The 14,418-nt window shown below is 39.9% G+C and overlaps 1 protein-coding gene across 1 annotated transcript in view; it reads right to left on the reverse strand.

Moving 5' to 3' along the window:
* The window catches only part of BEGAIN (brain enriched guanylate kinase associated), a 152,741-nt gene that overhangs the window by 112,495 nt on the left and 25,828 nt on the right, over positions 1 to 14,418 (reverse strand). Inside the window, exon 2 of the mRNA XM_054199961.1 lies at positions 2,261 to 2,289. Within this exon, the coding sequence (XP_054055936.1) occupies positions 2,261 to 2,289 (29 nt within the window). The remainder of the gene's footprint in view (positions 1 to 2,260; positions 2,290 to 14,418) is intronic.

Here is a 14,418-nt window from a genome sequence, read left to right on the forward strand (position 1 = left end):
AACAAAAAATACCGCTTTCCTCCTGGCCTGCCCTTTTCCCTCTTGCTTCTTTCTTCCTTCGCCTGGCTTCAGGCTCTCTCTCTTCATGGCCCCTCTGAAGCCACTATGCTTAAAAGATAAGGTAATCTGTTTTCCACCTGGGTGCCAGACTTTGATAAGTTTAGGAAAAATCTAAATGTCTCAGGACTGTGGGTTCAACAGTATTTAAAATAATAACTCCAGAACTGATTACTGTTTCCTTAAACTGCTGAGGGTTCTATCAGTTTGCATCCAAGAAGATGACTATAGACAGGGAGCCTAGAGAAGTTCAGGATGGAGCTTTTGCTGCGGGTCCTGCCAGAGGTCCCCCAGCCTGGCTCACTGCTCCACTTGGGAACACAAGGAGCCCTTGCACTGGCCTTGCACCCATTTGGGTGATGGGGACGACAGTCCATCAGAAGCAACTTTTATACACAAGAATTGTGAGCAGAGAGCTTAATTAACAAACTCCTGACACAGCCTGACCCTTCTCTTGTTGGACTTACTGGCTAAACTCCCACTGCCTTCAGCAGGGCAGCATGCGCTTTTCCATTTACACAGCGCTCAGGGAGTACTGAGGGAAGGACTCCTGCACGCCTGACAGCTGCAAAACTAGGGTGCTAGGAAAATGGAGCTTTATGGTTGTTTACCCGTATCATAACAAATTCTTTCTCTTTCAATACATTCCTGAGCTCATGCTCCTGGGCTCTGCAGCCCGTTATTGCAAATGTGGCAGGAGCCTGTCCGCTAAAAGCAGAGGCCAAGGCATGCTCAGGAAAGTATTACAAGTATTGTATTGCATTTGTGCATATATGCTCATCAAGCAAGCATGTAAATATATATTTGCTTGCATCTTCTGACAGAGTTATTCATGACATGAATGTGCATATACCATAGATGATCTTATTTGGAATTTTTACTAAATGCAGAACCACATACTGAGTTGCTTTCTCAGTTATTACTCAGGAAAAACTCACAGCTTTAACATTATAGTGCCTATATACATGCAAAACCATAATACATCACACAACATTTTTCTTTCAGCTCAAAAATTATAATACTTTCATTGTCACAAGACACCACAAAAAATGTACAACTGAAACACTTTATAAATAAATTCTATTAGAAACTTTTGAACATGCATCTTCAAGTCCACTGTAAGAGACTTAACCTCTTTCTTCTCAAATGAAAAACAAGATTTTGTTTCCAGCCCAGAATTCATTAAACACCCAGTCAAATGTCTATTCTTTTACATTTACCACTTCTTCCCCAGTTATTTCCAGAATTTTAGAACTTTTCTGCATTTCTAATAACTCAGGATAGCCATTCCAAACTCTAAAAAGTTGTGCTTGGACAATAGTTGTCACTAACCAAACTGAGTCACCAGGTTCGGAGAAGGAATCTGGGCTTGTCCAATAAAACCAAATAAGAGCATGGCCAATGTTTTGGGTTGTTAAAATAAAATCCATAAAGTATCTAAAAGGTAGTAAAAAGTTCAGCTTTTACATATCACTTTGATAATACCTGGGGATTTTATTAATAGATAGGAATTGATTATTTTTTAATTTATTCTTTAAAAAGGGCTAGAATGCTTTCTTCTTTCTTTTTCTTTCTCAACAACATACACAAAAGCAATATCCCCCAAAGCAGACTTGCACTTGGACATGAGATGGAAAACTTATGTTTATAAAAGCCATCTCCTTTTGCTTAAAGCAGAGAGATGTGCTGAGAAACTGGTACAGTATGACAACATTTTAAACACAGAGGAGACAAGATTTATCTGGCTGGTATACAATATAAAATAAAAATCGAACACCAATGTTACAGCATTATATTGAAACAAACCACAGTAATTAGATGCTTTGAAGTCAAGCCTATATTTTCTTCAGCTTTTTCATGAATTATTGATCCACTTTCCTCATTAAATGGAATGGCAGGCTCTTGCAGTAAATGGACAAGTGACTACAACATTTATATAATCAAATATCTCTGCATCTGGCAATAAAACATGTTTGTGTGTAAAACATCTTTTCTGAATTGACATCTCTGCAAAACAGGTTTACTAGAATAACCACATTCCTTTTCTTTTGTCTCTAAAACACAGCTTCCCTTGCATCATCATACAATCCAGTATTTTACACTGATCGTATTAAGGAAAATATTTTCCAAGAGCCTGTATCATCCATTGTGCAACAGAACATTTCTCCTCTATAATGAGATGTAAATAAACTGTCTCACTTACCTTATTTTCTCCATCTCTGCCGCAGAGGCCTACAAGAAATCAAATAATAGGAGCAAGTGAATGAAAGAAAACATTCACTCTGCAGATTTATGCATAGTTAAGGCTTTCCAAATGGTTTTCGACAAGTGTCTACAAAGCGACGGTAAGCGAACCCCACATCTGCATTAGCCGAAAATAACATTGACAGATGAACTGGGGAATAATGCAGCACGCTGCAGGAGCACTGTATACCCACGAGCCATGGGCAACAGAATGACTCAGTTGTAGCGCTGAGGCAGAAAATGGGGAGGGAAAAAAAAAAAAAGAAAAGCAAGCAGCAGCAAGTAACAGGTTACTGTGCCTCCTGGGTTTCAGAGGAAAAGTTGAAATGCGGTGCTCCCCTCTGTGCGGTGGGCATGGCAGCAGGGCTCTGCTGGCGGGGAAACGACAGTGACTTCATCACACGTGAGTTTTGAGTTCAATTCATCATCTTTCACAGAGCCCGACAGATGGAAGGGGCACAAGCTTGCCTCCTTAGTGGGAGTTTCCAGTAATCAAATTACTTTCCTCAAGTAATACACTATCTTGACAATTAGCATCTCAATACATGGAGGCTTTTCATTAACCCTTTTGTTGCTACTTACCGGGGCTGTAGCTTACAACTCCTGTAACTCCTCTGTCCTGCCGCTGCAGGCGGACTCCCATTAACCCTTAGACAGTGGCTCGGAACTCCTATAGCCCCGAATCTTTACATCCCGGCAGAGCCATAGGTGGTCGTTTCATTAAACTGTCTGGTTTCTTTTTACTGTACAGATGCTGTAAATCCCGATTTAGCTATATACGGAGACTCATTAATCTCTCTGATACTGCTTATATCAAAAGCATAGTCTTGTTAACCCTTTGGGTTCTTTTCATCATTATCCCGAACAGATCCTTAATAGCTGCTTCCATTTCATTTTATCACACTGCTGGCACAGAATCTCATCAATCCTCCCGGTCCCGCTTTATTGTAACTAAGGAATGAGCACTAGGAGCAATCCTGCAATCGCTAGAGCCCAATAATCCCAGCACCACAGAATCTCTTATTTATACTGAAGGCATTGCCCATTAATCATGAACACTTTAAACCTTATTGATTAATGGCTAACAATCATATTTGAGTATGAAATAAATTAAAGATTAAAAATAGGCAAATGTAAATTTAATCAGTTAACCAGCACATAATTTGTCAAACTGCCTAATAAAACATCTCAAATGACAAATTGTTCGTTCTTCATTGGGTCACTCATCTTCCTTTCTTCTCATTTACTTTTGATTTGCCCATTAGGTAACTTGTTGGTCAGGCTGGTGTTTGCATGATAATTTCTGATGGCATGCATTAAGGATTTTAGGCATTCACCATAACTTGGTACGCAAGAAGCCAGCTTCAGGAAAAGCCCTCCTTAGCTTCCCAGTAATGGATGTAATACATGTTTACTTGGCCCCTGCAAGTCTGTTGGAATCACAGGGTTGCCCATGGTAAATCCCAGATTTTGAGATTAAAAATCTAACCTAGAGACCTATAATAGCTTCCTCTAATTTATTTCTATCCATTGAATCCATGTGTATTCTGTGTCATGCAGGAAATAATTTAAACATTTCTCACCAGAAAATGAACCACAGGGGATTTCTCCCTGGGCATGGGAAACTACTGGCAGCCTCATGGGCTTGTCAGTTTGGTTTTCTGGAGATGAACTCTCAAAAACTGCCCTAATCATCATGTTCCTGTCATTTTGGGCAGGCAGGACATAGTTTTCTCCAGGACCACTCACTACTGCTTTGCCCTGAACTGTGGGAGTCACCCATGAAGACAGAGTACTTAGAATGTCTGATTTCAGTGCTTCTATTATGTCAATATCTACAGATATAAGGGGAAGTTGCCTTGCTTTGAATATTGCTGTACTCATGGGGTCGGAGTGGGGGTTGTTTTGTGTGATTAAGGCACAGGATGGAGAAGAGGAGCTGTAGGCTGTCTTTCTGGCTATACTCCTCTCTGAATGCAGGTGAGTCATTGGCTGCCAATCCTGACAGGAAATTAGTAGGGAAAAGAGCACAGCAAATGCCCGACACCAAAACGAACCAGAAAATTAAACCAAGCTGCAATTATTTCCATTTGAACTATTCACCTTCTTCTTTTTTTCCTTTTTTTTTTTTTTTTTTCCTCATGGTAGGGCTTTTTTTTCACCTCCTCACAGTAAAAGCTACTTGTTCTGTGGAACATGGCCAATTTTCCTTTGGACCATTGGGGATGTTGTCCTCTGCCTTTCCCTGACAGCCTGTGCAGCAAAGAAAGGGCTCCTCTCTCATGTGGGAGCAATGGGTTCAGCTCAGTCCTCCTCAAGGAGAATGTTCTGACCCAGGTCAGAGCCCTTTCTGGGCTGTGGCACCGCAACGCTCCATTACTTTTTTGATGGGGATACACTTTCAGTAAATAAATAGAAGCAGATGAAAGGACTAGAGCCTGGCTGTTTTTCAGGGCAATGTCCTAGCTTTAAGGCTAGAGCATCAAATGAGCATATAGGAACTTGAGATGGTGAAAACAAAGATAAGAGCATCTATAGAAATGTAGCTTTCATCCCAAGCAGTTCATTTTTTCAGATAATTGTGCTCCTTAGGAAGGTCCTTTTTCCATCCTTTTCTTTTTCCTCTTTCCTCCTTCTCCTTCTCCTTCTCCTTCTCCTTCTCCTTCTCCTTCTCCTTCTCCTTCTCCTTCTCCTTCTTCCCCCCTTTTTATTTTTTCTTCATTTCTTTTTCCCCTAAAAAGCCTTAGCAGCTCAAAATTATTTTAGAAGTCCATGGTTTTCTGAAACAGCTCTGTTTTCACAAGGCGACATTTTTACTAAGGAAAAACTGCTGTTTCTTAGCCAGATTCCTGCCATTGATACAGCCTGTGGAAGTTTAGAGGCTATATCATCCTCCCGCTGCTCTCTATGAAGGCTCCTATCTGAAATATCCTACTGAATTGATTTTAAAATATATTCTAAACAGCTCTGAATTGGCCACTTTTAGGACCAATCTTGTCCTGAAATTCTTGTGGGACATATTTCAAGCAGAAAGACTGAAGTAAATGTTGATATGAGAATGTCCTTTATGGTATGTCATTTATAAGTTGCTGCCTGCTAGTGGGTTGATTTATTTCAACTGCTTCTTGGAGCCTGAACTGAGCAGTGTAATTGAAGCTGTGTGATTTATTTTTTTTAATAAAATATTTTTAATTAAGATCAGTAGTTACCTTTAATTACAGAAATATCAGATGTGATTTAAGTACCTTCTTTTTTTTTTCAACAATATCAATGCAGTGTCACTAAAGAATTTATTTAATCAGCTTAAAAATAAAAATTTTTGCTTTTAACAAAAAGGTTGGCCTAGGTAATTCAATATCCTACATTTCCATATCCAGTCTCCTACTTAAAATACTGAGACTGGTTTGAGACTGATTTTCTTTATACAGGAGTACTTGGTGTGGCAACTTCGCCTGGAAGCACTTTTGGGCAATGCCTAAGAGTACTGGTAGAAACTTGACTTGTTTCCAAGTATTTGAAGCGAGCAAGTGTAAAATAGAACAACTGACAAGTCTCTCCATTTCTGGAAGTGCTGAGCATTTGAAAGTCCATTTTTTGGAGCAGGTATTCAAAAGGCAATTAGTTGTCTTTTTTTTTTTTTTTAAATCATCCCACCCCCTCCCCACATATTCTAGATTGCAAGTTGATATTCTTTGAGAAAAAAGTAGTTTGCTGGCTTGAATGAAAGCAAGGATGTTGTTAATGGAAACTCCAGGAAATTTTACTGTGGCTTTTTTTGCCTTTAGAATATGGTTACCATTTCAGACAGCAAGACACTTCTCAGTTGTTTTCAAGTCAGCAGAGCAAATGAAAAGTACTGTGATCCCCTAATTTTTTATCTCCCCATGTTTGATTAATGAGTCAAACAACCTCAAGAAAATGACAGAACATTCTTAGTGATTGACATACATAAAACTTAATATAATGATCAAATTCTTTCATTTTTTGTTATATGATCGGTGTCTATAGTGTTGATTATTGAACAAAAACCTTTTTAAATAAAATAAAAAGTCATGCTGTTTGTCTATCATTCTATTCAATTCACCTGATGACTGCATTGGTAAAATACTGTGTTTATGGTTTATTTTCTTTATTGTATTATCACTTTCTGAAGGACAAGCAATCATGAGATTTCAGATCTGCCAGATGTCTAATGAAGTTTCCTTCCCCTAAGATCTTGAGGTTGATTTTCATCCTTCTGCATCTTCCCAATATATGTGTGAAAAAGGAGGAATACCCTGGAGGTGACATCTTTTTTTTTTTTTCGTATAATTTTTTGTTTACTTGGAAAGAGACATTTCATTTTAGAGGACCCAGAGTCTGGGTCAGTGCTAACTGGTCTTCCCATTGAGTTCAGTGGACTTTGGATTGGCATGTTGGCTAGTTGCTACCAAATATATAAGAAAAGAAAGACTAGCAGAAAATTACTGCCGCTTATTTAGTCTGACTGTTATTACTCTGACTTGTTTAGCATTGTGGGAGTTGCTTTTGTTTCTGTGGTGAGGAGAGCTGTAAATGAGAGGTCACTCACAGCTAATGTTGTCTGGACTTCTGGCACATTTGTAACCTGACACATGTTTTCAATCACAACTATTTCACTTCAGCATTTCTTTTGTGCTCACAGTTGTACTAAAGTTTTATTGATGGAACCTCTGTGGCCATTTTTCTTTTTTTTTTTTTCCTATAGGGTACAAGAGTAAAAGATTTGATTGAATAAAATTTACAGACTACATAATTTGATAGGATTGATCTTTAATTAGACACTTAATCAATTTTTAGAGATTTCTTTGTAGGGGCTTTAAAGTACCACTCAAGTGATGCCTGAAGAAAGACTAAAACTTAATCTATAGGTACTTTAGTAGAGCTCGAAGAAGTGTCCAGATGCATTTGATTTGTCTTCATGTATCGAATGTATCTAATTGATATTTATAAAAGAAGAATAATCTTTCTGTAAAAATTTTGCCTGAAATTGTCATGGAGATACAAAGAAAATTGAGTCCAGTTCTCCACAGTTGTCACTGTAATAGATATTTTTTTCAGAAAGCACGTCCTCCAAGCATTCCTCCACACCACAGGCCATAAAACACCTCCAATATTCTCTGACCATCTGAAGACAGTTCATATATAAAAGGTGAAGAGGCTTAACACTAAGGGAAGAACACAGAAGAGGTCAAGACTAACATCCTATATTCCTGCAATACTAAGGAACTTGCTGGGACCATTGGACATTTTCCCCTGGAAAGAGTAACATCAGTTAGACGTAGGTAGCCATGAGTAAGACATACCAAATCTCTCTACGCTACCAAGAGTAGCATTGCATCTTCCCGGCATCCCTTCCCTATCTGGGACCAACTTCTGATGCTCCTTAGGGTGAAAGAAGAAAACCTCCACAGCAAAAATTAGGTGATAAATAGAAGCTCAGATGTTTGGGACTAACTGCATACAACAAAGACATGGTTTAAAAGGACCCAACTCAGTGAAGAAATAGATATATTGTCTTTTCAATTCTTAGAGCAGGTGACTAAATTCAACACAGAAAATTTTTACACCACACCTGAATGTGTATCTCCAGAACACCATTATTCTGTCATGCAATGCCCATAAGGCTGCTGGGCTACGTCTTGAAAGAGTTAGATTTTTTTTTCCCCTGTGTGTTCCCGAACACTACTAAACTGACTGAAATCAGAGGGGGATTCCAACCATGGTAAATTTTGTATGACCAGTTTATCTCTGTTTGATCTTTTACCAATTTTATGCTTAAAAGCTTATTACTCCCACCCTGTTTTAAATTCCCACATGCATTTATGAAGAGTTGTCTTATCTGAGAGGAAAAAAAGGCATTATTCTTTGACTGCTCTCAGAAGATTATGCTCTTTTCCTCAGTCATTTCAGTATCCCTTCTCTGGATCTATTGCAAGTTAACTTAAATCTGCTTTGAAAGTGGGTGATGAGAGCTGCATATGATGTACATCACCTTGGCAGTACCTTGTATAATAATATGAATGCTTCAGTGACTCTAAAGAACATGTATATGCAGTGCATCTTAGGCTTGTCTCAGATTTCCTGTGGTTCGGTCACATTAGAGGCTCATAGCTGTTTTGCAGTCTAACAATACACCTAGAGCTCCATTTCTCTGCTGCCTCCAAATGACGAGCCCACCACATGAAGTTTTTATATGGATGTCTTTGTGTTAAGTTTCCATTATTCTGCTTATAAACAAAATGGTTCTTATATGAGCTTCCTAATTGCTGTCAATACCTCCAAACGCCTTTATCATTTAAGCAAACCTGTTTATTGACTCAAAGTCCCTAACAAGTATTTGTAACAAGATGTGTCCAAAACCTTCCTCTAAAGTTCACAACCCAACAGATTTCCTTTCTAACATGCTACTTTTTTTTAAAATACAATTTTCTTTTAGGTTAATAATCTTGAATTACTCTCCATTACATCAGTTCTAGACAGTAATTCTCAGCTGAGCACTTTATGAATGGCTTCAAGCAAATCTAGATAGATCGTGACATGTTCCTTGAGTATGAAATTGTTTCTCTTAACAAAAAGTTACTTTTGCTAAAACCGTTGTGTTTTATGCCGCTTCTCTGCATCCTTGATTGCTCAGCTTGCTTGACCATGAAGCCTTTGCTCCACTTCATGTTACATTTTCTCTTTACCAGTTAGAATATAACTTTTGAACCAATGCACACAGTGAAAAGCTTTGCTTCTGACCTTGCGGCTTCATGTGTCAGTTGATCAGGATTTTGGGCTGGGGATTACTACAGGATTCCTGATATCACCAGGGTGAACAGGCTCAGTTTTCTCCTACCTTAATTATGGTGGTTTCTGTTAAACCTTCCTCATTCTTAATCAGATATCCTACAATTATTCCCATGTTCACAACCATTCTTACTGAAAGATCAGTCAAAGTATCCCTTTAATAACTGGACCACATCTAAGTTATCCTGAACTTCTGTCTGACCTTCAGCATACAGTAGGTTTTCCTTCTTGTTTTCTTTTTCTTTCTGTATGGTTGAAGATCTTTTCAACACTAGTCTTGAAAAAATCCTTAGCAAGGTCGAATTTCACTGAAATTTTGGCCGAAAGAGACTGGAGAATAACCACAACAGAAATAAGATAAAAAGAAATCTCGGACATTTTTCTCACGATAGGCCTTTAAGTCCTCTGTGGCATATACTGCACGTGTGAACATGTATCAAACAGCCACAAATTAAATTGAAACTATAACCTACAGGCTTCTCTTTTGAATGCTTGGGAAAACATAGCATTCTCAAGCTGTTTTATTTCCTAATATTTTAGGATCTTTGTTTTGCTTCCTTGGTTTCTTTTTCACTCTGTAAAGTCTCAGAGCCAGATTCCCAACAGGGGTAAATTAGCAGAGCTCCAGTGAAGTCAAGCCTTGCTGATTTATACCACTAGAGGGTCTGCTCTTAAATGGCTGTTTGGGTGAGTCAAGCTGATTTCTGTCATACCCAGTACTCTCAGCTAGCATGAAATGCCATAGTCCCTCTCAAAAAACAGTCCCAAAAGAACCCGCACCTCTTATCTATGTCGCTTGGCAAACCATCCAGTGAAAGCTGAACAAAGACTATCAAAACAGGAGGCTTCCTGCCTTAAAATGACAGCTAAGGCTCCACTTGAAATCTTCAGTATGCTTTTTCTCAATCAGATGATTTCACAGAATCACAGAATCTTCATGGTTGGAAAGGACCCTTAAGATCATCGAGTCCAACCAAACAACCTACAGTCTCTGCCACTAGAGCATGCCCTGAAGTGCCAAATCTAGACGTTTCTTAAATACCTCTAGGGATGGTGACTCAACCACCTCCCTGGGCAGGCTGTTCCAGTGCCTGACCACTCTTTCAGTAAAATAATTCCTCCTAATATCTAATCTAAACCTCCCCTGCTGCAACTTCAGACGATTTCTTCTGGTCCTGTCATTATTCACCTGGGAGAAGAGGCCAACACCCACCTCTTTCCAACCTCCTTTCAGGTAGTTGTAGAGGGCAATGAGGTCTCTCCTCAGCCTCCTCTTCTCCAAGCTAAACATGCCCAGCTCCCTCAGCCTCTCCTCATATGACCTGGTCTCCAGACCCCTCACCAGCCTGGTAGCTCTCCTCTGGACACGCTCCAGCACTTCAATGTCTCTCTTGTACAGAGGGGCCCAGAACTGAACACAGCACTCGAGGTGAGGCCTCACCAGTGCCAAGTACAGAGGCACAATCACTTCCCTGCTCCTGCTGGCCACGCTATTCCTGATACAAGCCAGAATGCTGCTGGCCTTCTTGGCCACCTGGGCACACTGCTGGCTCAACGCATGCATGTAATTAATGTGATTAAAGTGCTTATTTGTATTAAAATAGTCCTTGTAGCCATCAGCAGAGATGAGGATCCATGGTGCTAGGAGCTGTGCAATCTCCTCATATGAAGACAAAAGACCTTCCCAGACAATCTGACTAGCTAAAATAGAGACAGATACGTGCAGTATTTTTGTTTCCTTTATGATGCAGAGACACAGCAGCACTTTTGTCTTCCAAGAATGGATTGATGAACTATGGTTTTTTTAGTTGTTCAGCATCATACAATGCCATAGAATTACAAAAGGTTAAAATAGTGAGGTGAAGCCACACTGCTTGTCCAACTGACCCTCTGTACACTTCACTTCCAGCTAGCTTGACTCCAGTGTGACCCCACCAGCTACAGTATAATTGTAAATATTGTAAGTGAGCAGAGACTGAGGAGCCAGAGAAAAATGCAATCTAAATGACTAACTAGAGTCTGTGTTTCTTAAACTAATACATGGCACTACAGAGTGCACATTGCCAGTATACTTATGTGGGTGTCTATATTACAGACATTGGTAACTGTAATTACAGGCATTACATTAAAGTATTTAGCCATAGCAGTTGCCATTTGAAAAGTCCCTGTTTGTCAACAGATAATATAAAGTGGTAGCTAAGACAGTCAGGAGTAACTACAATATCCTGGAGCACTGCCTCTTGACTTGTTAAGGGCGGCCGTGTACTGAGTGGGACCAAAGCTGGGTCATCATGAGCCAGGGTGGCATATGAATTCTAACATAGCTGATCCTATGCATTTCTGTGTTTGCATCTTTGTATCTCTACATATGTCTCTACATACCGGTGATGTTTTGTTCATGAATGTTGGTGATGGGAAGTGGGAGAGAGAGATGAGAGGGGGAGCAGAACTGTAAAATTCCTGTGTCCTGCACTTGTAGAGCTCTGTTTGTTACAAAACATGCATTTCCTTCTCTAACTACATCTACATCTAGCTAGGTGATAGAAGTAATCACCTACGGTCTTGTTAAACAAAGCTTCACCTTTTATTTTTCTTACTGTGGTTACTAGCATTGTGCCCTGTTTTCAGCAGTACCCCTATAGGAATGGTTCAGAGGAAGGCAATCAGAATGCTAAGAGAGATAGAAAACTCTTCCTAGCAAAACCAAGACTGAAATGAGTAAAGATAATTGTCTTCAAGCAGGGAAGATGTAGCTGTAAAGACAAAGGGAATCAAACATTTTCCATGCTCGGTGGAGTGAATAGGAAATAATGGGTTCAAAGTGAGGCCAAAAGATTTAGGGAAAATGCTAGGGGGAATATTTTAATCACAGGGATAGCTAGGTACTGAGGGGATGGTCCGAATAGGTGTGGAACATCCTATAAAGTTTGGAAGGATTTACATACAAATTTCTTGTCCTGGGGCAGGAGGAAAGACTAGACACCTTTCATGGTCCTTTCTGACTCTTCTGACTATGACTGCTCCCCCACAAAGAAAGGCCAACATAAAGCAGCACAAACATTTCTTCGAACAAATGGAATTTGCTCTCTGCTTTACTGCCTTCAGTATAAGTCAGTTCCTGAGGCACCATTGCTTCCCTGGGACCCATGTGCTGGGGAGCTGAGTGAGTCTCCTAAAAATAGGACATTTGTGTTCATGCCTTTTGTCACTTATGGACTTGTCTGTGGACAAGCAAGAGTAAAATAAGTAAGGTGCAGTGATATACCCAGACAATGTCATAGATACTTCCTTGAAAAGAAGGCCAAACTTCAAAGCTTTCACTTCTCCTGTCACATCGCTCTGGTGGAAAACAATATCTGTTTATTGATTCACCTTATGTTTTAATCCCATTTCTAACCAATGTGTGTGGTGCTTCAAAGTCACACCAGTGGGGCTATGTCTATTTCTGGAACAAAGGTTATTCCAGTGAATAAAAAGCTGTGGCCTATGATAGATCATTTGGATTTGTGCCTGTAATTGTTTAAGAAGAGAACTTTACTTAAGCAATAAAAGAATGAGGCCAGAGAATAATATTAAGGAGATCTTTGATCTTCCTCCTTCAAACTAGTCTCTCTCTTCACCAAAGGAATAGGATCTTTCTAATAATATTATGGATGAGAAAAAAATAAAGTCTCCCCAAACCCACAGCAGGCTAGAAGGGAATTAGGATGTTACTTGTATCAAAGGAACTGGTTCTAGTCACCACTTTGGCCAGGAAAATCTAAGTATGGGGAAGAAAAGAGGAGACAATATTCCTAGAAGTGCTGTTGGTTGATTCTGGTTTTCTTTTTACCACAAGATGCCAGTGCAAAACATTTGAGCCCTCAGTGGTGCTAGGGTACATGCAAAATATGCATTTGTAAAACAGACTTAGAAAGTTGCACACCTCAGTCCTTTACTGTTAAAGTTGTAAAGTGTCTTCTGCTATCTACCTGGACATCAAGAGATGATGAGGGACCATTATATATTCATAATATATATCATAGAATCACAGAACAGTTTGGGTTGGAAGGGACCTTAACGATCATATAGTTCCAAACCCCCTGCTATGGAAAAGGATACCTCCCAAAAGACCAGGTTGCCCAAAGCCCCATCCAACCTGGCCTTAAAAACTTCCAGGGTCGCGGCCTCCACAGCTTCTCTGGGCAACCTGTTCAGTGTCTTACCACCCTCACAGTAAAGAATTTCTTCCTAATAGCTAATCTAAAATTAACCTCTTTCAGTTTAAAACTATTACCCCTTGTCCTATCGCTACACTCCCTCACAGAGTCTCTCCCCATCTTTCCTGTAGGCCCCTTTTAAGTATTGAAGGGCCGCAATAAGGTCTCCCTGGAGCCTTCTCTTCTCCAGGCTGAATAACCCCAACTGTCTCAGCCTGTCCTCATAAGAGAGGTGCTCCAGCCCTCTGAACATCTTTGTAGCCCTTCTCTGGACTCACTCCAACAGGTCCATGTCCTTCTTATGGTGGGGGCCCCAGAGTTGGACAGTACTCCGCGTAAGGTTTCATGAGAGTGGAATAGAGCAGCAGAATCACCTCCCTGGACCTGCTGGCCATGCCTATATCTATGTAAGATGTAGATACATTTATATGTGTAACTCACTGAGAGCCTCAAGATGGTGAATATTAATTACCATCAAATTAATCTGTGAGATAAGATAGGCTATAGAGAGGTACCTATTTTACAGAGAGCTTGATTTCCTTAAGGGAGTCCCAAGGTCAGATAGTTAAAAGGTAGAAGAGGCTTGAACCTTACAGTCCCGAGACTTCAGCTAATTTGCAAACTACTTAATCTACCTCTTCCTTCACCTCTTTTTAGGCTGGGAATGAAAGTAAGAAAAACTCCTTTTGCCTGCTCCTCCTTGCACTCCTGCATAAGAGCCAGCCAGATTCTCACTCCAGTATTGTCTAGTAAATAAGGTAAAATATTTCCTAAGCTGCAGTGATTTTTGTTTCTGCAAAGCCACAGTGTTGCTGGTCTCTGTCAGCATTGCTGAGTCTAGTTGTGTCATTGTAATAATTTTAAGTAGAAGGTGACTTCTGTGCTGGACTTGGATGGTGTCTTAATTGCTACAGGGTCATAAGAGGTCTTTTCTTTTTATATTCACTGCGTTGTGCATTAGCATTCTTCTCAGGGGGTTCTTTTCTGCGAGTTTAAAGAAGTCTGTTCTTACTCCTACACAAAACGTGGAATTGTTAGGCTTTACTGTGGAGACATTAAATCAGACTCTGGAGATTCCTTTGTCGAAAAGGAAGCTGTATTGTTAAAA

This window comes from Rissa tridactyla, chromosome 4 (assembly GCF_028500815.1).
Source record: "Rissa tridactyla isolate bRisTri1 chromosome 4, bRisTri1.patW.cur.20221130, whole genome shotgun sequence".
NCBI lineage: Eukaryota > Metazoa > Chordata > Aves > Charadriiformes > Laridae > Rissa > Rissa tridactyla.